Source organism: Macaca fascicularis, chromosome 10 (assembly GCF_037993035.2).
Source record: "Macaca fascicularis isolate 582-1 chromosome 10, T2T-MFA8v1.1".
Classification (NCBI taxonomy): Eukaryota; Metazoa; Chordata; class Mammalia; order Primates; family Cercopithecidae; genus Macaca; species Macaca fascicularis.
In genome coordinates this window covers 76,924,008-76,947,664 of record NC_088384.1, presented here as the reverse complement: position 1 = coordinate 76,947,664, position 23,657 = coordinate 76,924,008, and the positions used below count along the sequence as shown (strand labels likewise).

General features: G+C 39.4%; 3 protein-coding genes across 5 annotated transcripts in view; all 3 read right to left on the bottom strand.

Moving 5' to 3' along the window:
• The window catches only part of MKKS (MKKS centrosomal shuttling protein), a 28,959-nt gene extending 5,498 nt beyond the window's left edge, over nt 1-23,461 (bottom strand). The window contains exons 1-3 of one of the 2 annotated variants that reach the window (XM_005568351.4): nt 23,364-23,461; nt 10,011-10,241; nt 1,839-3,240 (exon numbers count right to left, since the gene is read on the bottom strand). In XM_005568351.4, coding sequence (XP_005568408.3) covers nt 1,839-2,823 — 985 coding nt within the window. In that variant the 5' untranslated portion in view covers nt 2,824-3,240; nt 10,011-10,241; nt 23,364-23,461. The remainder of the gene's footprint in view (nt 1-1,838; nt 3,241-10,010; nt 10,242-23,363) is intronic. The other variant, XM_074004771.1, reaches the window with a different exon arrangement.
• Nucleotides 2,838-23,461, bottom strand: LOC123567114 (uncharacterized). 2 transcript variants are annotated; one of them, XM_065522763.1, is made up of 3 exons: nt 23,364-23,461; nt 10,011-10,241; nt 2,838-3,240 (listed from the first exon to the last, which is right to left on the bottom strand). In XM_065522763.1, exon 3 carries the CDS (start codon nt 3,209-3,211, stop codon nt 3,044-3,046), a length of 168 nt encoding a protein of 55 aa, XP_065378835.1. In that variant the 5' UTR covers nt 3,212-3,240; nt 10,011-10,241; nt 23,364-23,461; the 3' UTR covers nt 2,838-3,043. The 2 variants fall into 2 exon arrangements, with proteins under 2 accessions (XP_065378835.1, XP_065378836.1); XM_065522764.1 differs by lacking the exon at nt 10,011-10,241.
• On the bottom strand, nt 2,838-23,461 carry LOC123567113 (uncharacterized). The gene is made up of 3 exons (XM_065522762.1): nt 23,364-23,461; nt 10,011-10,241; nt 2,838-3,240 (listed from the first exon to the last, which is right to left on the bottom strand). Exon 2 carries the CDS (start codon nt 10,218-10,220, stop codon nt 10,029-10,031), a length of 192 nt encoding a protein of 63 aa, XP_065378834.1. The 5' UTR covers nt 10,221-10,241; nt 23,364-23,461; the 3' UTR covers nt 2,838-3,240; nt 10,011-10,028.
• Nucleotides 23,462-23,657: the final 196 nt, after the last annotated feature.

Sequence of the window (23,657 nt, the reverse complement as noted above, 5' to 3'; positions counted from 1 at the left end):
GGCACCCATCCACAGTATCACCCATTACGCAACCTATATCATTAATAAATAGGAATTTTGTTTGAAGGCCTGAAATGAGGTAATGTTAACTTAGATACACCAGGGGAGATAGGTAAGGCCAAAATCATACTTCATCTACCTAAAAGTTTACTTGTGCCACGTACCTGGTACAGTTTTCCGCCTCTTCTTTTTCTCAAAAGGTCTTTGCTCCCAAGACCCAGGACTAAAACTATGGCTGTTAATGCCATGTTTAGGTATATATTGTGGGCTAGTGTGGAAACCCAGCCCCCAGTTACAATATGGTTTCTATGGGAAAATGTTTTTTTTTTTTTTGATAGGGAGTCTTGCTCTGTCACCAGGCTGGAGGGCAGTGGTGTAATCTCGGCTCACTGCAACCTCTACCTCCCGGGTTCAAGTAATTCTCCTGCCTCAGCCTCCCAAGTAACTGGGATTACAAGTGCGGCCACCACGCCCAGCTAATTTTTTTGTATTTTTAGTAGAGACGGGGTTTCATGATGTTGGCCAGGATGGTCTCGATCTCCTGACCTTGTGATCCACCCGCCTTGGCCTCTCAAAGTGCTGGGATCACAGGTGTGAGCCACCGCCCGACCCTTTTTTTTTTTTTTTAAGATGTGGTCCCGCTTTGTTGCCCAGGCTGGACTTGAACTCCTCGGCTCAAGCAATCCTCCTGCCTCAACTTCCCAAGTAGCTGGGACTACAGGCATGTACCACACCTGGCTAAAGTGTCCCATATTTTAAAAATCAATCTGGAAGACCCAGTATTTACAAGCTGGAAATTGCCAGATTCATGCAAAGCTAGTAGATATTTAAGGATATCAGTCTGACTTACCATACCAACAATGAGTTCTAAGGAATTATTTCCATTATTAAGAAACTTCTACTTTGACAGTCATTTGAGTCTTACAAAGGTAGGACAGTAACCCAGAGATACTATGTATTCAACACTGGGCATACATAAGGCTCCTTTTTGATAATTTATACTAAGACTTTTATTAATGAACTTTAATAATGGTTTAAGTCTAATAACTTAAAAATTGGAAACAATGCAGACTAAATGATCATCTTTCTGAGAGATTGTCAAAGCAATTAAAGGAACACTGAAAAGTAGCTCAAATTAGGAACTCTTCAGCTTGTCATTTTTCTTTGGCTCTAACAGGTCTTATATTTGCTTTTAATTTGCTGTGTTTGTAAAATACAGTGAATTTTTTTTGCCTATTGTAGTTCTATATATTAACAACTATATTTCAGTCAATTCAACAAACACTTTAGAACACCTACTGTGGGTCAGGCCTGTAATAGGTGTTGAAAGTAAAAGATGATCTTGGTTCTCAAGGTCAGCTGGAAACAGTTTTGATATAGGTAAAACAGTGGTGCATGTACATCCCCCTCCCATTAGAAACAAGTACTTAAGCAGAAGTACAGAAGTTTGTTGCAATTATGATAAAGTGAAGAAAAAGGGGCATTCTAATTACAAAATCATTTTCTAAATATAACATGATTTAAGAGTTTTGTGAATTGAGGCTGAAGAATTTTGTGCAAAGTATGAAAGACCTTAGGATTATGAGGATGTTAGACTTTTCAATAACCTGTAAAATATTGGGGGGTCAGATTATGATATGAAAATGGCTATAATCAACTGCATTTTTAGTATGTGAACAATACAGGATCTTTTTCAGAAACCTCTGATGCCAGAAATGATACTGACACATGCTGTGTCAATTTTTCAAGATGTTAACAGTGACACAAACCAAAAATATCTCTGCTCAAAAAAGTGTGATTTATTAACTGTAAGGGGCAAAACCAAGAGTGAGTTTTACCTGTCATTTTAGTCAGGGGTTCCATCAGAGTCACTCCAATTCTGTCTACGGCAATAACACGATGCATATTGAGAAACTGCTTCAAAGATGGATGTATAACTTTTTGGCACAGGACAAGATCTACATGGTCACTGACTAGCTGCCTTCCTAGGTTAAGCAGCTGGTCCAGGACTGCATTTTCAAGAGAAACCCCATAACTGACCACCACAGTTCCTTCTCCAGTGTCAGAAATGTCTCCGGATAAAGTTGTACAAAAGAGTGCCACCTTGAGGGCAGTTGATTTTTTGATAGGTAATAGCCTCATTAATTGAACTTCTGACATTTCAATGAGTATCCCAGGTAATACAGTGGAATCTATAACTCTTTGATCTTTTAAAGGTACGATTAAACTCTTTCCTAAAATGATGTGGCCTTCAGCATTTTCTGGAATTGTTAGCAAAAAGGCTCTCAGAATCAAAGCACTGACATGCTCTGTTTCCTTTCTGGTGAGCATACAGGCAGGTTTACTTGTTAATATACTGCGAACCAAACAAAGGAGGATCTGAGTACTACTAAAGTCGACTGGGATTCGACAACCACAGGTCTCGGACTTGAGATAACTGATGCAAAGACTCAAAAGATGTTTATTTAATCTAATGACAGTGGTGGGTGTCAAGCCTAATCTCTGAACATTTTCAATCAGGTTGCAGCAAAGAATGGCTGTGAATAAGCCACAATCACTAAAGCTTGACACATGATTCTGCACGGAGGTTGTCAGGATCTTTAAAATGGGATGTGTGACCAAAAGGTGACTGAGCAGGGCTGAGGACTGTGAGGTTGTGCACACGTAACCTCCAAAGCCATTGTGCAGCTGCTTCAGCCTACCTGAAGGGCCATAGCATGATGTTACGATCCTTTTCAAGACAGAAAGTGTGGTCCTGACTCTCTCAGATGTCAGTGGTTCACTCTTACACAATGATGGCTTCTTAGCTTCCAAACGAGACATCTTACTTCAGGTGGTAACTAGTGAAGACCGTTTTTATTTTGTAAACCACATTTTTCTATTTATTCCATTATCACGTTTTAACATTAAAAATTATTCTTTAGGAATTAAAGTATGAATATGCAGCATTGTGGCTATAAAATCAAAGAGTTCAATGTTTATGAAGCTAATCAGCATATAATGGTTTCACGACAAATTAGTAATTCCAAATATTTATTTTACTTCACTCTTCAATACTCTTTTGTTTGCTTTGAGACTGAGATTTTACAGACTGCTTTGCAGACCTCTGTAAAAAGTATGTTCCAACATGGACACCTATGAAAGATATCCCAGCTACAAGAAGCCAGTTCTTTCTAATCCAACTGGTATTTTTCATCTCTTCTTTTGACATGAAGCTCAGATTCAAAGCCGCTTCTTTATCTAAGAAATAAAAATAAAACATTTTAGATAAATACTTCCCAAGCATTTTGTAGACTGCAGTTTAATAATTTTTTCTAATGCTCTGCTGGCTTTTTAGAAAAAGAAACTACTAACTGGCATAAACCTCCCGAAAATGAGAAAAGTAAACCAACTTTGACTTAAAATTCCTTTATTCTTCAATAAGTCCTGCTACAAGAAAAAGTGCTTGTATTTCAGTGATTTTGTAAGGCACAACAACATGGCTAGAAAGCTTACAGCAGTTATTTGAATATGGCATGCTTCTAGGAGAGAAATGCTACAATATAAAACACAGAATTAGGTCTCTGAGCCTTTTTTTTTTTTTTTTTTTTTTTTGAGATGGAGTTTTGCTCTTGTTGCCCAGGCTGGAGTGCAATGGCGCAATCTCGGCTCACCACAACCTCCGCCTCCTGAGTTCAAGCAATTCTCCTGCCTCAGCCTCCCCAGTGGCAGGGATCACAGGCGTGTGCCACCATGCTCAGCTAATTTTGTATTTTTAGTAGAGACAGAGTTTCTCCATGTTTGTCAGGTTGGTCTCGAACTCCCGACCTCAGGTGATCCGCCCGCCTCTGCCTCCCAAAGTGCTGGGATTACAGGCATGAGCCACTGCGCCCGGCAATCTCTGAGTCTTAAAAGAGGTCCCAAATATTTTTATTCTCCGACATCAAGATTTAATATTATGTTTTTATCTATAATTGTGGTTTGCTTGGAAACTTTAGGTTTGAACAGAAGTGCATTTACATCAAGTCCTGTTTATAAATAATTATAAAAACAAGATAGCTGTTGGCATGTCTATTGCAGAAACTCACTAATGTATAGTCTATATTTAGCTGAATAAATCTGCACAACACATTGTACCAGAAAACAAACCATGTTTTAAACACCTGGCTAATGTCAGAGCTAATTTTCTATCATTTTACTTTATTAATCAATGATTTTCAGTTTTGGAAGTCCTAGTCAACTAATCCTCCCCAAAGCACTGGTTAATGACAGTACCAAAATGCAAAAACCAAGGGATATGCTGGATAACACCAACAACAAAAACAGGATCTGAGTTGCAATTCAATTTCAAAGTCTAAATATCATAAAATGTTATCATCATATATCAAATGGACACATAGAAATACAATTCTAGTTTCCTTAACAAGGTAGTGTCCTTGTTAAAAAAAAAAGTGTGCCTTGAGGCATAAATTCTTGACACATTAATAATAATGTGTGAAAAGAATAAAAATGTTAGCTCACAGATCTTATCTGTTGAAGCCTGGTGTTTTAAAGGTACAATTATTAGTTAGTATTTCCAAGAATATGCTGAGTATGGTAGGGTCTGGGAGAGCATTTAGCATAAATGAAACAAATCTCTTTAGCCTAAGGTACTTCCTAAAAGTAGGCTACAGCATAGTATGGTGATCAGACCCAAATCCTGATTTGAAGATGTGCAAAGAGGTGGGCAGAACAAGGGAATGTTATGCAAAATGTTATTTTGGTTACTGCTCCCAATTTAAAGGGCTGTAACCATGGCAACTGGGCCCAAATAAAGTAAGGGCAATAATGGTCAGCTTTTTTCCTGTGGTGATAAAGCTATTGTCAACTTTTGTGTGGCATGAGGAGGGAAAGAAAAATCTGTTTATCTATGCCAGGAACAGCCAAGGTACTTAAATATTTCAATGGTTATTTCAGATTCAGCAAAATCTGAGAAATACATTTAAATGAAACCTCATAGTGACTTCTATATGGTAATTTGCATGTTAAAACTTACACACACACACACACACACACACACACCCCCCCCACAATAAAAACTATGATTAAGAAAATGGTTTTTCTAGTTAGAACATTTTCAATACTTAATAGTGACATGTAACTTTTCAAAAACAGAATGCTATGTTGGCACCTCTGTCAGTCTTACGGTAGTGAGATCAGTATACACATCTTTTGGCTAGTATTTCATTAAAATGACAAAGAAATCACTGAAAGTGTTAACGACTCCCAAATCATTTTAAAGATGCCAAAACCTGTTGACCTGTGGTCACAGGTCTAGACTTGAACAAAAGAAGGTACAAAAAAGAGAAAAAAATCCAAACCACTGGAGCTAGTTTATAGAACATGTTTGGAAGTATCAGTTCAGCTCTATTAAAACTCTTTCTTCCTAAACAAGGAGCTCCATAATTCCAAGAGTTACCATCAGATGAATGGTCCTGACTATTCCTGAATGCATAGGCTTAGGAGATGGGTCTTTGTTGTTGTTGCAGTGATGGATAACTTAATTAAAATAACAGTAAAACTTGCATGACTGTCTTCTAAAGTAAGAGGTGCACTATAAAATATGATTTAAAGAAAATATAATCAGGTAAAAGTTTTTCCTAAAAGCAAATGGAGTTCTTTGGCAAAAAGACTGATAGGTATGAGGTAAGAAATACACAAGGTAAGCTGGGGTCCTTTTCTGCCAAAAAGTAAGCATATATTAAAGACTACCTGGGTCATATCACAAGGACAAAGGAAAAACAACAGGAGTCAACATGGAGAGGATCCAAAATGGGACAACTTTAGCATTAAAAAAAAAAAAGATGACTGCAATAGATTAAGATAACTGAAATATATGCAAACCCACAGGTTCATACTAACACCAAAAACAAAAACCCTAAGCGGTTTGAGCACTCATTATTATAAAAAGCAATAAAGGGAATTACAGAGATAAAACATTTATCTTGCTTTCCTTGTATAAATGCATTTTGGGGTAACTGAATGGTTGACGATGGAAAGTTTTTCCAGCTAATAAATGGAGAAGGAATGATAGAATTTGAGCAGCATCATTTGGCAGCCCCTAATGAAATAGTGTATTAGACCACATACAGTGGTTGGTAAATTAAGCCTAGGGACCACATCCAGCCTGCTGCCTGTTTTCGTAAACGAAGTTTTATTGGAAAGCAGCCATGCTCATTAATTTGTGTACTGTGTATGAGTGCTTTTACACTACAACAGAAAGCTGAAGGGTTGGTACAGACACTATGTGATCTGCAAAGCCTAAAATATTTACTATCTGGTCTTTTATAGAAAAAAGTTTGCCAATTTCTAGGTTACAGCAATGATAATGAATAGTCGCTGATAATTTATTAAGTAAAAGATCACCTGGCCAACATGGTGAAATCCTGTCTCTACTAAACAAATACAAAAATCTAGCCAGGTGTGGTGGCAGGTGCCTGTAATCCTAGCTACTCCGGAGGTTGAGGCAGGAGAATCACTTCAACCCAGGAGGCAGAGGTTGCAGTGAGCTGACATCGCCTTACTGTATCTTAAAAAAAAAAAAAAAGAAAAAAGGGGGGAACTTTACAATGGAAAGAAACACTGCTAACTTGCCTGTTAGTCTTTGCAACACTGGCTAGACGTAGTGGCTCTTGCCTGTAATCCCATCACTTTGGGAGGCCAAGGCAGGAGGGTTGCTTGAGGCCAGAAATTTGAGACCAGCCTGGGCAACACAGCAAGACCCTGGTTCTAAAAAAATTTTAGAACTTAGCCAGGTATGGTGGTGGATGCCTGTAGTCACAGCTACTTGGGATGCTAAGGTTGGAGGATGGCCTGTGCCCAAGTGTTTGAGGCTGCGGTGAGCTATGATACGCTACTATACTGTAGCCTGGGTGACAAATCAAGGCCCTTCTCTCTCTTAAAAAAAAAAAAACTAACACCACCACCATCAAAAGTGGATCGGACATTATATGTGAAACAACATGATTACCTAGGATCTATTCCACAGTACCATCTATGAAGTATTCTTGTTCAAAAAATAAATTAAAAAAACAAATGAAAGTAGTCTCTTAACATAAGTACAAGATTACAGGAAATAGGGGAGAGAGGAAAATTGTTAAAAGACAAGATGAGGAAGCAATCAGCCAAACTGAGAATGTGGGAATTTTTTTTTAAAGGCAGATTTAGGAGGGGAATTGAAAAGAGACATTGTCTATCAAATGCAATATGTAGACCTTGTTTGGATCCTGATTCCAACAAACCACCTGTAACGATTTTTTAAGACAAATTCAGAAATATAAACATGGCCTTGGGTATCAAACTGTAGGTAAAGAGTCACTGTTAAGTTTTTCTGGGTGATAATGCAAATATGTTTGTGTATGTGTGTTTAGTCTTACTGTTAAAGACACGTACTAAAGGACTACATAGTCGAGCTTAAGATTTGATTTAAAATATTCTAGCAGTTCAAAAAACAGAGGAAAAGATGGATAAAAGAAGACTGGCAAAATGCTATCAACTATCAAAGCTAGTTGTGGCAAAATGCCGCTAACTATTAAAGCCAGCTGATGGATACTTGAGGGCTCAATACACCATCCTCTCTCTACTTTGTGGCACGTATGTAATTTTCCATAATGAAACTAAGAATAGAAAATAAGAGACAAACACAATGCATTTTTTGATGTACTTGAACTATTTGGAATTGGTGTTTAACTTACTCTAAATCCGGCTCTAACTTTTGCTTACTTTTAAATGCCTGTTTAAATATCTGCTTCTGCTTGCTTGACAGGAAATGTTAGCCTCTAAAACTTTTTTTTTTTTTTTTTTTTTTGAGACGGAGACTCGCTCTGTCGCCCAGGCTGGAGTGCAGTGGCCGGATTCTCCTGCCTCAGCCTCCGGAGTAGCTGGGACTACAGGCGCCCTCCACCTCGCCCGGCTAGTTTTTTGTATTTTTTAGCAGAGACGGGGTTTCACCGTGTTAGCCAGGATGGTCTCAATCTCCTGACCTCGTGATCCGCCCGTCTCGGCCTCCCAAAGTGCTGGGATTACAGGCGTGAGCCACCGCGCCCGGCCCCTCTAAAACTTTTAACCATTGCTTCATTGGCATCTAAAACCTCTTACTACATTCACCTAATATTTTGGAGGAGATTCTTTTCTCAGCTCTATTTTCCCCCCAAGAGTATTTCTTTTTGCACGACAAGAAACTACTTAATATTCTTCCTCCAAAGTTTGGCCATACCTGGCCTGCAAACTGTTACGACATCTTTTTGTTCTTTACTTCTTGTCATAATTACAATATACATACATAATATAATGGTCTTACTACAGTCTGGAAGACTATATATATAAAAATCCAGCATCTAATAAATTCTGTGACTCCCTGCTCATATATATTAAAACTCTTCCTATAAATACAAATTTTATGTCCTAAAGTTACTCTTTTAAGTTGTTACGCTTGTATGTTACTATGTGGCTTTTTATATATAATAATTGTCTAATATATTAAGCCATGCTCTTCCACTTCTGCTTATGAACATTTAAAAATAAAATACTGATTTAAAATATTGCTGAAACCAGTAATTATATCATAAATCAAAATCTCAGACCAAGGCTTATAAATAAGGAAAATCTTACTGAGGTTCTTCTTCTATAAAGAGCAGAACCTTACACTCATCTACCTTATGCCAAAACTTAGAGCATATTATTCACGTCAAGGTTAAAAAGTAAATTACAATAGAAAATGCTTTACAATTATAAGGCCACAGTTCTTTATCTGAAACTCCTTGGGCTAGATGAGTTTCATAATTCAGAATTTCTTAGATTTTATAAATACAATATAGTGTATATAACATTCATAATCAATATAATCATAATATAGTATAACGCTATATTATAGTAAATCAAATGCAACAAATGCCAATAAAATTTCTGCAGTGAAACTCAATTTTCATATTAAGTGGAATTAAAAACAGTAACCTCCCCCATTTATCTATGAGGCATATATTCCAAGACCACCTAGTGGATGCCTGAAACTGCATATAGCACTAAACCCTATATATACTATGTTTTCATCTTGTACATACATACCTATGATAAAGTTCAATTTATAAATTAGGCGCAATACTCTTGTGCTTTGGGTACATTGTGAAGTAAAGTAAGGGTTACCTGAATGTAAGCGCAGAGATACCACCACAGTTGATCTACCCCAGAGTGCTACTAAGTGACTAACGAGCAGGTAGACAGACAAGGGAATGACTCACATCCTGGGTGGATGAAGTAGAATAGCCCAGGATTTCATCATGCTATACAGAAAGGTGCATAATTTAAACTTTATGAATTGCTTATTTCTGGAATTTTCTATTTAATATTTTCAGACTAGGGTTGACTGCAGGTAACTGAAACTGAAGAAAGCCAAACTACGGATAAAGGGAGACAACTGCACTGCAAATTGTCTCATGTCAGTTAAGATCAAGTTTTGCTGCCAAAGGAGTTAGGATAAAATGTTTTGGTTTTGAGAACTTTTTGAATTTTGGAATTATGGATAAGGGACTACAGACCTGAATTATATAACTCCATCCTCTTTATTTCAGTGACTGTCAAAAGTAACAAATTATGGTCAAGCTAAAATAGTTGATGTTAACACATGAATACAATTAGTTTCGTATTATAAAAAAAAAAAGAACACTAATAGAAGAAAAGAATCTTGTACAAATTCAGACTTTTGTGGTATGTAATGGTAAGGAGTCAGGGGCTCCTTTGTACATGTTCATGATCCTGGTGATGCTGCTAGCAAAACTGCCCTTTCCCTTTGCATTCAATTGACTGCCAGGCAAGGGTCAAATGTCTCTGCACAACAAACTTTTCTAGAAACAACTGCAGGATAGTACAGTGGGTCATAATAAAAACAACAGGTAACTTGCCAATTTAGGCTTTTCCTTGCCAGAGATCTAACAGATCGAGTTTCCCATTGTTGGAATGTACCATATGATTAACCAACCAGATGAAATGGAACTTACCTAAAGATCGCAAGCCTGCTACTTCCCTTGGATTTGGCTCTTCTGAAGATTTGAAAGTTCCATACTATCTTCCTCAGGAATGTCGTTGTTTTTAGGTATTTGGAAAACAGGGCTGCTTTTGATTCTGTACCACCCCAAATGTATGAGCCCAACTAAAGGGACCATAACAATCAAAACTTTGTAGTCTCTCCACAAGTTCTGAAGGCTCATAGTACTTCAGTATCGGTGTACCTAAGAAAAGGTTACAGTTAGAGGAAAAAACCCACTAAAACCCATAACCTCCCTTTAATTACATTTCTAAATCACTACAGCTAGCATGCTGTACTCTAACAAACGCTGACTGTTAAAGATTTTTAATTATAATACATTGCAATGTTAAAAAACAAAAAGAGACATGTCGTTGACCCAAAGGGAGCAGGCAGTCAGCCTTGGGGAACTTACAGAGCAATACTGACTTTTCGGCAACAATTGTAAAGGAGCAACATTACCTGCTGGAAAAGCTATATGAATCTTTGAAAACGCACATGCATGGAGCGTTCTTCAAATATATTAATGTTCTCTGAGCCACAATAGAGTAAGAGCCTTTTTTTAAAGTTATATTTTTAAAAAATTGTAATTACAGGCTAAGTGTGGTGGCTCACGCCTGTAATCCCAGCACTTTGGGAGGCTGAGACGGGCAGATCAACTGAGGTCAGGAGTTCAAAACCAGCCTGGGCAACATAGTGAAACATCATTTCTACTAAAAGTACAACTATTAGTTGGATATGGTGGTGAATGCCTGTAATCCTAGCTACTTGGGAGGCTGAGTCAGGAGACTCGCTTGAACCTGGGAGGTGGAGGTTGCAGTGAGCCAAGATCGTGCCACTGCACTGGGCAACAGAAGGAGACTCCATCACAAAAAAAAAAAAAAAAAAAAAAAATTACAATCACATTTAGTCACAATTTTAACAGAAGAATCAAATGGTAATCCACAAATATGCAGTAAGAATTTAGGTTCTGGCCAGGTGCGGTGGCTCACGCCTGTAATCCCAGCACTCTGGGAGGCCGAGGCAGGCGGACCATGAGGTCAGGAGATCGAGACCATCCTGGCTAACACTGTGAAACCCTGTCTCTACTAAAATAAAAAAATTAGGCGGGAGTGGTGGCGGGGGCCTGTAGTCCCAGCTACTTGGGAGAAAAAAGAATTTAGGTTCTATATTCTGACAGGATGCAGTGACAGTGTTTCAACTGCAATTACAACAGCTAAGCATGGATTCCAATTGCAGTAAAAAACTTCTGGCTCGGATGCTATGAATTAGAATGAATTTAATGCCATTTCCACATTTATGTGCAAAACTACTGCATTTTAGAGTGTTTGCCCTGAATCACTAGAAACCCTACTTTAGAGGGTTATTATCAACCTAGTTTAGATAAAGAAACTGGGACTAGACAGTTGTCTAGAGTTACAAAGCTAGTTAGCTTTTAAAATAGACTTTTAAAAAAATTTTTGGAAAGGATACAAGTAGGGCCCAGAAAGGCGCTATGTTTGATGATCTGTTGGGTTTGGGAACTTGAGTCTGGACAACCTCTAAAGACTCCTTATACTCTTCCTTATCCTCTTAATAAGGACTGCTCCACCATCTATGAGACATGCTATGAACCTGGCTCAATTGCATCTCTGAGTTTTAGTACCATGAAATCTCCTAAATTATTTTTGTCTAAATGCCATTAGAAAAAGGTCCGAAAAGAATTTCTACTTACTCCCCCTTTTAAGACTAAAATACAATAGTACTGAGTTAAATAGACTGAACCATCTCTGTGTTCTGTGTATACATATTAAAAATAATAAATAATAAAAGATGTTATCTTATAGCTATGAACATGTTATTCTTAGCATTATAAATAATTTCTCCCAGAGGTCTAAATTCATATTTTATAAGAACTTTGTTGCAAAATTACTAGAGAAAACATGACCTACTTTGTAAATGAAAGTATTTTATGGCCTTTTCCTTTTCTAACGTACTGTGGCATACTATATACTCTTTGTAACCTTTAGAGAATACACCTTTTATTGACATGCTTATGTTCCATTTTTAGAGGAAATCAATTACAAATAACTGTATCATAATTAAATTTCATTGTGAAGTCCGAAGGCAAAAGCCTTTGGGGATTTGAGGGCACAATAAAATAATTGGGGAGGAACTAGGTGATTTAGAGTAACGAGGGAAGAATTCTAGTAAGGGCTACTTTTTATAGGAGGGACAGAGGCTGCACCAAAGTCAACTGGCCTGTGTTGACTCACATATGGCATTTTTGTTTGCAAAACACCTTAAACTAAAGGTCTAGAAGATATTGCTATTCATATCCAGTCTCAATACGTAAGGTGACTTTGGCACCTCTGTTACTCTCAACATGAGGTTATCAAGTCACATTACTTTTAACAGCCATCTCTGTCATTCCCCATTTACTTCTCCATGATCATCAACATGTCACCCTTTTCCTGAACTATAAACTCAAGAAAAAAAACCCCTAGCTTATATAAAAAGAGATTAGGGCCAGGTGCAGGGGCTCACAAGTGTAATCCTAGCACTTTGGGAGCCTGAGGTGGGCAGATCACTTGAGCCTAGGCAGCGTGGCAAAACCCATTTCTACAAAAAAAACAAAAATTAGCCGGGCATGTTGGCGCATGCCTGTAGTTCCAGCTGTGTGGGGGGACTGAGGTAGGAGGATCACTTGGACCTTGGGAGGTTGAGGCTGCAGTAAGCTGAGATAACACCATTGCACTCCAGCAGAGGTGACGAAATGAGACTGTTTCAAAAAACCAAACAAACAGCAAAAGAGACTGAATAGGATAAAAAGATGTAATAATAAAATGGAGATTTGTAACTCAAGAGCTAAAATTAGAAACAAATTAAATGATAATCTGTAACATCAATGTTTGGGAAAGTGGTGTAATATTCTCTCCAGTACAGTGGTTAACAGCATGTAATGACACAGTTATGAACCCTCCTTGAGAAGAGTGAAAATTATACAGGGTTAGCTCCCTATAATACTTAGTGAATCTTTGGGTCATCTCCCAGTTAAAGATAAAAGAAATGCACAATTATATGTTTACTGTGCTTAACAGTCTATTATTCTTCCCATTAGGATAACTTAAGGATCGATGAATCTTTTTCTAGATTTAGGTTTAGTTAAACCTGGAAATTAGTATCTATTTTAACTGAAAACTCTTTATTTGCTAAACATCACTGAGACTCAGTACAGTATTTCCTGGTTAGTAATGACATAGACTGATTTAATGATTAATTGCTTTAATGTTTACTGAACATCTACATGTCCCCATTTCCTCAAATTCTCCATATCTCATATATTGATTTGGCTAATGGGGGTGAGAGAGAGCAAGTAACTATTTTCTGACAGATAATTCTGTCGTCCTTTGAAAGGCTTGGGAAATGATTAGGATCAGTATAAAAGGGCTTTTTACTTTACAAACTATTTTTAGAGTTTTCATTTAATTCACATAAAAACAGTAAGTATCACACTGTACATACAATAGTCTACTTTCACTGAGCAAGATGGAATTCAGCACTTTAAAATGACACTGGCATATAGTGAGACCTCATCTCTATTTTAAAAGAAAAAAAATATTAAATAAAAAGAAAAAAAAGGCCAGGCACAGTGGCTCACACCTGTTACCCCAGCACTCTAGGAGGCTGAGGCAGGGGGACTGCTTGAGCCCATGAGTTCGAGACTGCCTGGGCAATATAAGTGAGACTTCATCTCTATTTTAAAAGAAAAATCATATATTTAAAAAAAGTGACATTGGCATATAACTTTCAACTACTTCATTTCTTTCACTTAATAGTGAACAATTTCCAGTACACTGCATGTATTCTACTATCTGCATAACATCTTGTCAGGGCAAGACACATTAGACCTTACTAGACATTACTAGCAAAGTTCATTGCTAGTTTTACAAAAAAAAAATAGTTTTCAAATTTTATATTTGATATGGTAGTTAGCGAGGTAATGTGTTATTTACTTTGTTTATAAACTTTTGCAGAGCTTTTACTTACAATCAAACATATTTTGGGGATACAATTTTAATTTAGCACTTTTTTTCGTCTTAGTTCCTCTGTGGTTTTTTACAAAATGAAAATTAGGGCTGGGCACAGTGGCTCATGCCTGTAATCCCAGCACTTTGGGAGGCAGAGGCAGGTGGATCACCTGAGGTCAGGAGTTCAAGATTAGCCTGGCCAACATGGTGAAATTCTGTCTCTACTAAAAATACAAACAATTAGTCTGGTGTGGTGATAGGCGCCTGTAATCCCAGCTACTCAGGAGGCTGAGGCAGGAGAATCACTTGAACCTGGGAAGCGGAGGTTGCAGTGAGCTGAGATCACGCCATTGCACTCTAGCCTGGGCAACAAGAGCTAAACTCCTTCTCAAAAAAAATAGCATACTGTCCTTTTCTAATAAATATAGTATAACCTTACTTTTTAAAGTTAGCAAATATAGAAATAAGGAAAAGAGAGCTAAAATCTTTTGGGTGTAACAAAAATGTGATCATGATACACAAGCTGTTTTGTAATATCTCTTCCAAAGAATATAACATTATCATTTTTAAGAGCTATACAGCATTTGATTGTAAAGGAGATATCCTAATTTGACCAATCTGTGATTGAAAGAAATTTGAGATTTTTCAATGCTTTATTGCAAAATATGCTATGGCAATATTTATGTAAATACTCCAAAGTCCATGCTCAAAGCCTCTATGTGCTGCTTTTCAGAATTAACACATTTCTTAAAAATTAACTCATTTTTTAAAATGAACTTGACAACAAAGTTTGTAAAACCTTGAGTTTTAGAAAGGTTCATGATACTGAGAAGCAGCAGACCGGGAGATCCAATTTGTCAAACAAACTTAAGCTGTTTACAGTTTGCCTTGAGATGGTCCTTCCCTCAAAACACTTGGCAAGTCATTCCAAGTGGCATGGAACTATCTTGTGGATACCAGAGATTCTGAGTCTAAAACAAAGATTTCTCAAGAATAAGCTCAAAATGATCAGATTCGATGAGCAGTAACTGGTTAATCCCTAAAATAAGTTAGTGTTTGATGTTCATTTATTGAACTTTTCAAGTTTGGAGCAAAGCAACAAGAGAAATGACACATCTTTTTTCCCTTCCTTACCCTCTAATGTACTTGCCACTGCCCTTTCTTATCTTTCTTTCCTGAATCTTCTTTAAACATATTTCTAAAAAAAAAACTCCTTTAGGATAGAGAAATCGAGACATGAAATGAGATTAGTAAAGTTTAGATCAAGTAAAATAGAGAGTTGATATTTATAGTTTCATTCACTAAAATGTCTTTTGTTAAGTTTAGAAAAAGTTTAGAGGCAATCTTAATGTGGATTATACTTTTTCATATTCTTCTCTCAAAAATACGATCTTAAATTACTCAAAAGTTTCATATTTTTCATTTTGTTTTGCTTTCATAGCAAGTATATGAGCACATTTCATAAATGAAGAAACACTAAATGTTTGATTCTAAGATTACTGTCAGTTAACCGTGGCAGTCAATTTACATTGGGAAGTCTTGGCTAGCATTCTACTAAGCAATTTTTCAAGTCAAGAATTAGTGCCCCAGCTTGGGCAGTACTGTCAATCAGAATTTCCAGTGTGTGATCATGGATGGGGGGAACATTTGGAGGGCGTGATGCACACTCTTGAGGATTACTGAGGTCAACTAGCTTGGGGCATCATGCCTGGCATGTTCGTTTTTTGAGACAGAGTCTCACTCTGTTGCCCAAGCTGGAGTGTAGTGGTGTGATCTTGGCTCACCTCCACATGCCAGATTTAAGGGATTCTCGTACCTCAGCCTCCCAAGTAGCTGAGATTACAGGAGCACACCACCATGACTGAATACTTTTTGTACTTTTAGTAGAGACAGGGTTTCACCATGTTGCCCAGGCTGGTCTCAACTGATCTGCCTGCCTCAGTCTCCCAAAATCCTGGGATTACAGGCATGAGCCATGCGTGCCCCCTGGCATGTCCTTGGCTAATTTTCATGTCAGGTATATATAAAAGGTTAACAGCTGTCATTTCACATGTCCGAAATTAGAGGGCATCTTACAGTTCTGGAGGTAAGAAAAATAAAAAAAATTAGAGGGCAAAAGAGTCTATACCCTCCAAAAACACATCCATGACCTACTAACGGTTGAGATTAGCTGGGCTAGTTAGGTTTTCTTTAATTTAGTTCTCAGTATAGAATGACAGCAAGAGATTAATGAACACAAGAGGGAGAAGCTTGCTATACTTCTACCTCATTACAAATACTGTAATCTTTTAGAGTAGCTTAAAGGCCAAGTAAACACTGACTGACACACACACACACACACACACACACACACACACACACACACACACACACACACAGTAAGGTTAAGGGCAAAAAGGAAAGCAAGCTTCCTAGAACTTCCCAAACAGCTGGATCTAGCTATCAGATTATTCTATCTAGCACAGTATTGGTTAAAGCCATCAAGTTTTTGTATTGCTTCCTGCAAAATGAGGCCTAAAACAACCTGGATGCTGGGAATGCTACATCAAAGGTTCTCATTTTGCCTATCGGGCTTGCTGGGCGCCATCTGCTGGTCTTCTGGACACAGTGTAAAATGTATTCTTTTTGGTCTTAATTGCTGTTCTGATTAAAGTATTTGAAAAAACTGTAATTTTTAAAAACTTCCACTGAATGTAACTGAATCATGAGGAGAACATTAGATAGAATATTAAAGACCAATTAACCCAGCTCTTGTGATTATGAAACTTTATGAAGTTTACTAGAATTGTACTATGCTTTTTCTTTTACAATGACAATGTTGGCTTTAGGTATTTGTGAATTCTTCATTTCTGAATTCTCATCACCAACATTAAAAAGTTATTTTTATCCTCAATTTTTAATACAGCAGTTTGAATTGTGGCATTTTTTGGGTGTACACAATACAAAAGACTGCACGTGGTCTTCAACTGTGCCTATGCAATGAACTGACATGGTAAACAGAACAATCGTTTTCGTTTTTCTTTTCCAACTATATCACCTAAAATAATACTCATTTTGCTGGACTTCTCCAGTCTTGTAAAAAAACACACCCCCAAAACAATACTGTCAATTCTTAATGAACCCATGGATCATAACTGAATTCCAAAGTTTCCATTTTGCAAATCCTACCACCTTCCCCACCAAACCATTCAAGGTCAGCTTGACCTATATCCAAGAGCCAGGCACAGCCAGAATCGGGAGTGAATATGCAGTCAGAAGGCTGAAACAGGTATGCATAAGTATCTTATGTCTTTTGCTATTTCCCCCTGTCCATTGCTGTGAATTTAGTGTATTTGTAAATAAAAAATATACTGAAAGCATCATAAGTCTCATATGGGGGCTTCACTAATTGTAGGCAGCCTCAAATACTAAGGAAGTGATTAACAACTAATGAGAAGTGAAAACTAGCTTACTGGCAAGCTGTGGTTTATCAGAATGGTTGTAGTAGTTTATAAGAGTTGTCTGAGAATCCTATCCCCTTTCACTGTTTTTATACCCTGGCAGCCATTTGATGCTGGTGATTGACTGGTGGAGGAGAGGGGAGTAGGTATCATGCAGATAGCCAGATTGTTCCAGATCAAATACCTAGATGATTGGGCCCTTAGTGCTACAGCAAACACTTTATGTGTTCCTGGTATGTTCTGAATCCCTAAAGAGCCCATTTCTACCCTTCATCATTTTCAAGATTTTAATTGTATGCTCCACCTTCATTTCTGCAGATAATCTATTGGCCAGAGGACATTATGGCTATTTAGGTATGAACACCTCTAACTTGCTGTCCCCATATATAAAAACCTATGCACCTTAGCTCTCAAATAAATCTCTTTCCAGCTGGGCACGGTGGCTCATGCCTCTAATTCCAGCACTTGGGGAGGCTGAGGAAGGTGGGTCACTTGAGGTCAGAATTTTGAGACCACTTTGGCCAAGACTGTGAAACCCCATTTCTACTAAAAATATGAAAAATTAGCTGGATGTGGTGGCGTGCACCTGTAATCCCAGTTACTTGGGAGGCTGAGACAGGAGAATCGCTTGAACCCAGGAGGCAGAGGTTACAGTGAGTTGAGATCGTGCCATTACACTCCGGCCCAGGTGACAGAGCAAGACTCTGTCTGAATGAATAAATAAATAAATAAATAAATCTTCTTGCCTGCTGTCAGAAGAACTGGTATTTCTACTACCTATCTTCCAGTCCCACTTTCTGCTGTGTCTTCAGGGTTCTAACTTCATTATCCCCTCTCGTCTACCTCCAACCTTCCACTCTTAAGGGCCTTTCTCCTTTGCATAACTATGACTATTTTTCTCCACTGAAAAGAGTCAAAAACAAACTCCCTAAGGCGACTGCCCTTTACCAGTTTTCCTTCCCAGTACTATACAATCTCTTTCCTTTCAAATAATGCATCTTTTCCTAGAGTCACTTCCCATTCCATCTTCAAACCCAAGCAATCTGCTTTTGTTTCATTCTCCACGGAAAGTGGTCTGACCATAAAGATCACCAATCCTTCCCCTTACATAATCTCTCTGTAGCCTTTTGATGTGTTGTTGAGACTCCTAAGTACTCAGGACTCTATACTGCTCCTTCTTAGTATCCTTTAATAGCCTGCTGGTTTCCATCCACCTATTCATCCTTATCAAAGATCTGTCTTTGGTAGTCTTTGTTTCCTGGGCGGTCTCATTCAATCCCCAAACTTCTGTGATCATGCATCCACTCTGGCTCTCACACGTTCATCTCCAGCTTAGACCCACATAATAAACTGCTACTGTTCACCTTTGAACTAACCGTCCCCACAAATAGTCTCAATTCATCTCATAAAAACAAGTCCTCTTTCCCTCCCAAACCGCTGTTCCACCTGGATTTCCTGTTTCGTTAACAAAAAGCATTATCTACTAAGCCATTCAAATCAGAAATCTGGATATAGTGGACTCTGCCCTTTTCCTCATGCTCCTCCTCAACTCACTCAGCACATCCTGCCATTTGATATGAGTGTTTCTTTACATAATCTCTCCTCCCTAGGGTCACAGTCCAGACCCTTATGCCCTCTCACATGCCCTCCTTGCTTGGATTCCAGTGGTTCTCAAAGTGTGGTCCTCTCAACAGTGCCATTCGCATCACCTGGGAATGTATTAGAAATGCAAATTACCAAGCTGCCCGTGACCTACTGAGTCAGAAACTCTAGGGTGGGGTCCAGTAATCTGTGTTTTAATTAATTCTTTAGGTAATTCTGAAGCTAAAGTTTGAGACCCACTGTTCCAATCTACCTCCACTAATCCATTCTCTACACTTTTAATATAGCCATCTTGCAAAAAAAAAAAAAACAAAAACAAAAACCAAAAAAACCAAATCTGGTTGTATTCTTGCTTTGCTTAGAAGCCTTTAGTGACATTTTTGACTAGAGTGAAATCTAAATTTCTTAGTACAGCAGAAAGAAAAATCCACTAGGATCTAGATTCTGCCTACAAGTTTTCAGAAAGTCAAGCACTTTAAATCATTTTTAAGAATGCATTGTCATGTAGTGACTAAGGGATGAGCTGGGACTCATACTACCTGGCTTTCCTGGCTTTGAATCTTTACTTACCACTTTACAACTGGCTGTGTGGCCTTGGATGAGTCACTTAATCTCACTATGCTTCAGTTCCATCATGTGTACAATGTGAATAAAATCGTCCATATCACAAGCTTGCTGTGCAGTTATCACAATACTTGGCACTTAGTCTGGGCTCAGTAATTGTTAGATATTATTATTTTGATTATGTCAAAACGAAAAAAACATTACTGGAATTAACCTGTAGTATAGCAAGAACGGGAGAGGATTAGAATTAATGCCCAAACTAAGGGAAGCAGTCCCCATAAAGCAGGGCCTGCTTCTTTGGGCAGTTTCAGTTCATTAGTTATGAATAAAAATACCCAGAGTCTCAAGAGAGGTTCTGAGGTCTTTGGGGTTTGACTAGGGTAGAGTGAATCTGGTAATCAGATTCTAGCATATTACAGGACAGATAATAGTCAAGCTTCTAAAGTCAGAGCCAGGAAAGCTATGAAGAAAGTCAGAAAACTGATACAGAGCAAAGCAGCAAAGACAGGGTGAATAATTTCAGGTTTATTTCTCTAATAACAGTTAATAGGGCAGCTAAGTGATCAAATGTGAGAATCTTATGATGACTGAAACTTGGTCTACGTTTTCAGACATGTTGTTGGTCACTTAACAGCAAAAGCATTGAGTAATGGTGAGAATCAAATTCTAACTCCCATCACAAATTAGTTATGGTCTTGGACAAATTACTTCTCTCCTGCCTCAATATCATGATCTGAAACACGGGGCCACATTATGAAGACAACGAGATACATTCATAGCTTAGTGCAGTGCCTAGCATGTGGGAAGTGCTCAGTACACGGCAGCCATTACTTTTATCGGGAGTATATTATCTTATACAAATCATATATAAAAATAGGCACCCCTGGAGGTTCCTGCTTGATCGAAGCAATTACATATTATCATCGAATATTTTGACTAAAATTGGGTTCTAACTTATAAGGCGAGGAAATATTGTAAAGACAAATCCAAACACAGTCATGTATCCCACGTTCACATCATTTAGGGATTAGCAATTTTCACTTCAAATATGTATGAGATTAATTCTATCCAAATGCTCACGTAGTGTCTATTATGCTAGCAAGACTATTAGGCTCAGGGGGGAACTACCGAGAAGAGTAAGGCATGATTCTTGTCCTCAAGGAGAACACAGGTTTGAGAAGAAAATGGGACAATCTTAATAAAACATAGTTCAATGCTGTATAGGATCAAAAAACCAAACCAAACTCCCCCCAAAAACTGTACAGATCAAGTCTTTACCAAGTTGACTCATTTTTCAAAATTGTAGTTCTCATTTTTTCCTCTATCCTCCTCTGAATTAGTCTCAATCCATTTTTACTTACTCCATCTTTAGTTACTGCAGGGAGTCAAGATCTAGAAAAACTAGTCACTGCCACCCACTATAACAGAAGGTAGCAGCCACTTGTCTTCTCTGCTATATTCCTAGTGCACAGCAGAAAAGTAGAGAATCTTGCTCCCTTTGTTCCACAGAGGATGGCTTATTCTGCTTCAGCTTAGTTCAGATGTCACCTACTCTGAGCACTCAACCTAAGTGTTTTCCCTCTCCCTCCCCATTATTCTCTAGCACATGTGTTTCCTTCGAAGCCCTACCTTTGTGGTGAATGCTGTGATGTGCCACCCTGACCCCTCTAAGGAATGAAAGGCTTATTTCCCCAGATTCTGGAAGTGCTGAGACAGACCTCAAGGGCCAGCCTCCGTCCATGATTGACTTGGCTGAAGAGAGTTGAAGTTAGGCCCTTTCCAGGGCAACAGACATCCAACGACAGATCAGTCAAGGGGTATAAAGGCCTGGCCCTTCCCTTTAACTGTGAAGGCCCAGCCCAGCACTAGAGTTCCTGTGGGATCGGTGGAGAACATCCTTGAGACTTCACTGCAGCCTAACTTTTTCTATCTGCCCAATCCTGCTTCCTTTCTTCCTTGGTAATCATCCAAAAAGTCTTCTCTAGTAAATGTCCTGCCTCCAAATCTCCTCAGAGTCTGATTCTCAGGAAACCCAACCTAGGACAATCTAGAAACATCTTGTTCAATATCAACGTACAATCACCTCTCAGCATCTGGGGGACTGCATCCAGGACCCATGATGGATACCCAAATCCAGATGCTTAGGTCCCTGATTTAAAAATTGTTTATTAGGCCAGATGTCGTGGGTCACGCCTGTAATCCTAGCACTTTGGGAGGCCGAGGCAGGTGGATCACCTAGGGTCAGGAGTTCAAGACGAGTCTGGCCAACATGGCGAAACGCCATCTCTGCTAAAAAATACAAAAATTAGCCAGGTGCGGTGGCAGGTGCCTGTAATCCCAAACTACTCGGGAGGCTGAGGAAGGGAGAATTGCTTGAACTTGGTGGGGGGCAGAGGTTGCAGAGTGAGCGGAGATCGGAGATCGAGCCACCGCACTCCAGCCTGGGCAACAGGGCGAGACTCTTTGTCAAAAAAAAAAAAAAAAAAAAGTGTAGTATTTGTATACATCTTACCAAATCCTTCCATGTACCTTGAATCATCTCTAGAGTACTTATAATACCTAATACAATGTTAAATGCTATTTAAGTAGTTGTTACACTGCAGTGTTTAGGGAATGACAAGAAAAAAGTTCTGCACGTGTTCAGTACAGATGTAACCATCATTTTTCCCCCCAGAATATTTTTGTTTATTTTTTAAAATAGAGTCTCTGTCGCCCAATCTGGAGTGCAGTGGCACGATCTTGGCTCACTGCAATCTCCGCCTCCAGGGCTCAAGCGATTCTCCTGCCTCAGCCTCCCAAGTAGCTGGGATTACAGGCACGCTCCTCTGCGCCCGGTTCATTTTTCTATACTTTTAGTAGAGACCGGGTTTCGCCCACGTTGGCCTGGCTGGCCTCAAACTCCTGACTCCAGTGATCCGCCCGCCTCGGGCTCCTAAAGTGCTGGGATTACAGGCGTGAGTCACCAAACCCCGCCGACCAGAATATTTTCTATCCGCAGTTCGTTGAATTCACAGATGGCGGAACTCATGGATAGGGAGAGTATTGTTTATCCCCCATAACTAGAACAAGGAGTCAGGACCCTGCACGTCCATCTTGGTCATTGCTGTATCTACTAACTCGGCAGTGCTGTAGACACGTGTATATCTGTTCATGGATAAATTGACGATGTTAATGAATGAATGAAACCGTGATATTGAGAGTCTCTGAAACAGGATTTGAGTATCATCTGGGAGGAAGATGAGCATGACCTTAGAGGGTCATCCCTACAAGATCCACAGCCCTGCAAGCCCCGCGGCTGCTTTCACGCAGCTGGCAGGGCCATGCTGCACAACGGCTCTGACGCCGTCGGAACGCCGCCCCCACCTCCCGACAGCCTGGGGTACACCGTGCACCCTCCAGACAGTCACGGGGGGGGCACACGGGGCTCCTCCCAGCGAGAGACGGGACGGGAAGTCACAGGTCCGGTGTAGAAGACCTCCTCGCCGCCCGCATCCGTGCCTACCGCAACATTTACCATCGGCAGCTATTTCAGAGGTCGGTCTTTCGCCTCCTACAGAGAGCCAGCCTCCTCCTTGTCCCCGCCCTCAAATATCCTTCAGTGAGGACACCGGCGACCTTTGGGGGTGGAGAGGGAGGCGCCTACAAGCCCCTTCCCCTCTCTTCGGCCGGTCAGAAAGCGGGCTTTTCCACCTAAAGTTCCAGCGCTCTCACCTGCCCACCTGCCGCCGCGCCGCCCCAGGCCGCCGCCAGCAGGCCCCAGAGACAGATCTCAAGTCGCTGCTACTGCCCCGGATCCCGGCAACCTTCGCGTAGCGCGGGGGCACGGAGCACGCGCAGCTCTGCGGTCGGTGCCGGGCCGCCGGCACTCCGCTTCTCCGGGTTTTCCATGAAGCTCCAGTCAACTGCGGCCGTCACCGGAAAAAAACGGGGAGCGAAGTTTATTCAGTGTATTTTCGAGCAAATTGTTGAAAATGAAATTTTAAAAGAACGCATACAATTTAAATA

Excerpts from the sequence above, each read along its gene's own strand:
- LOC123567114 (XM_065522763.1), bottom strand. The coding sequence starts at position 3,211 with ATGTCAAAAGAAGAGATGAAAAATACCAGTTGGATTAGAAAGAACTGG.
- LOC123567113 (XM_065522762.1), bottom strand. The coding sequence starts at position 10,220 with ATGAGCCTTCAGAACTTGTGGAGAGACTACAAAGTTTTGATTGTTATG.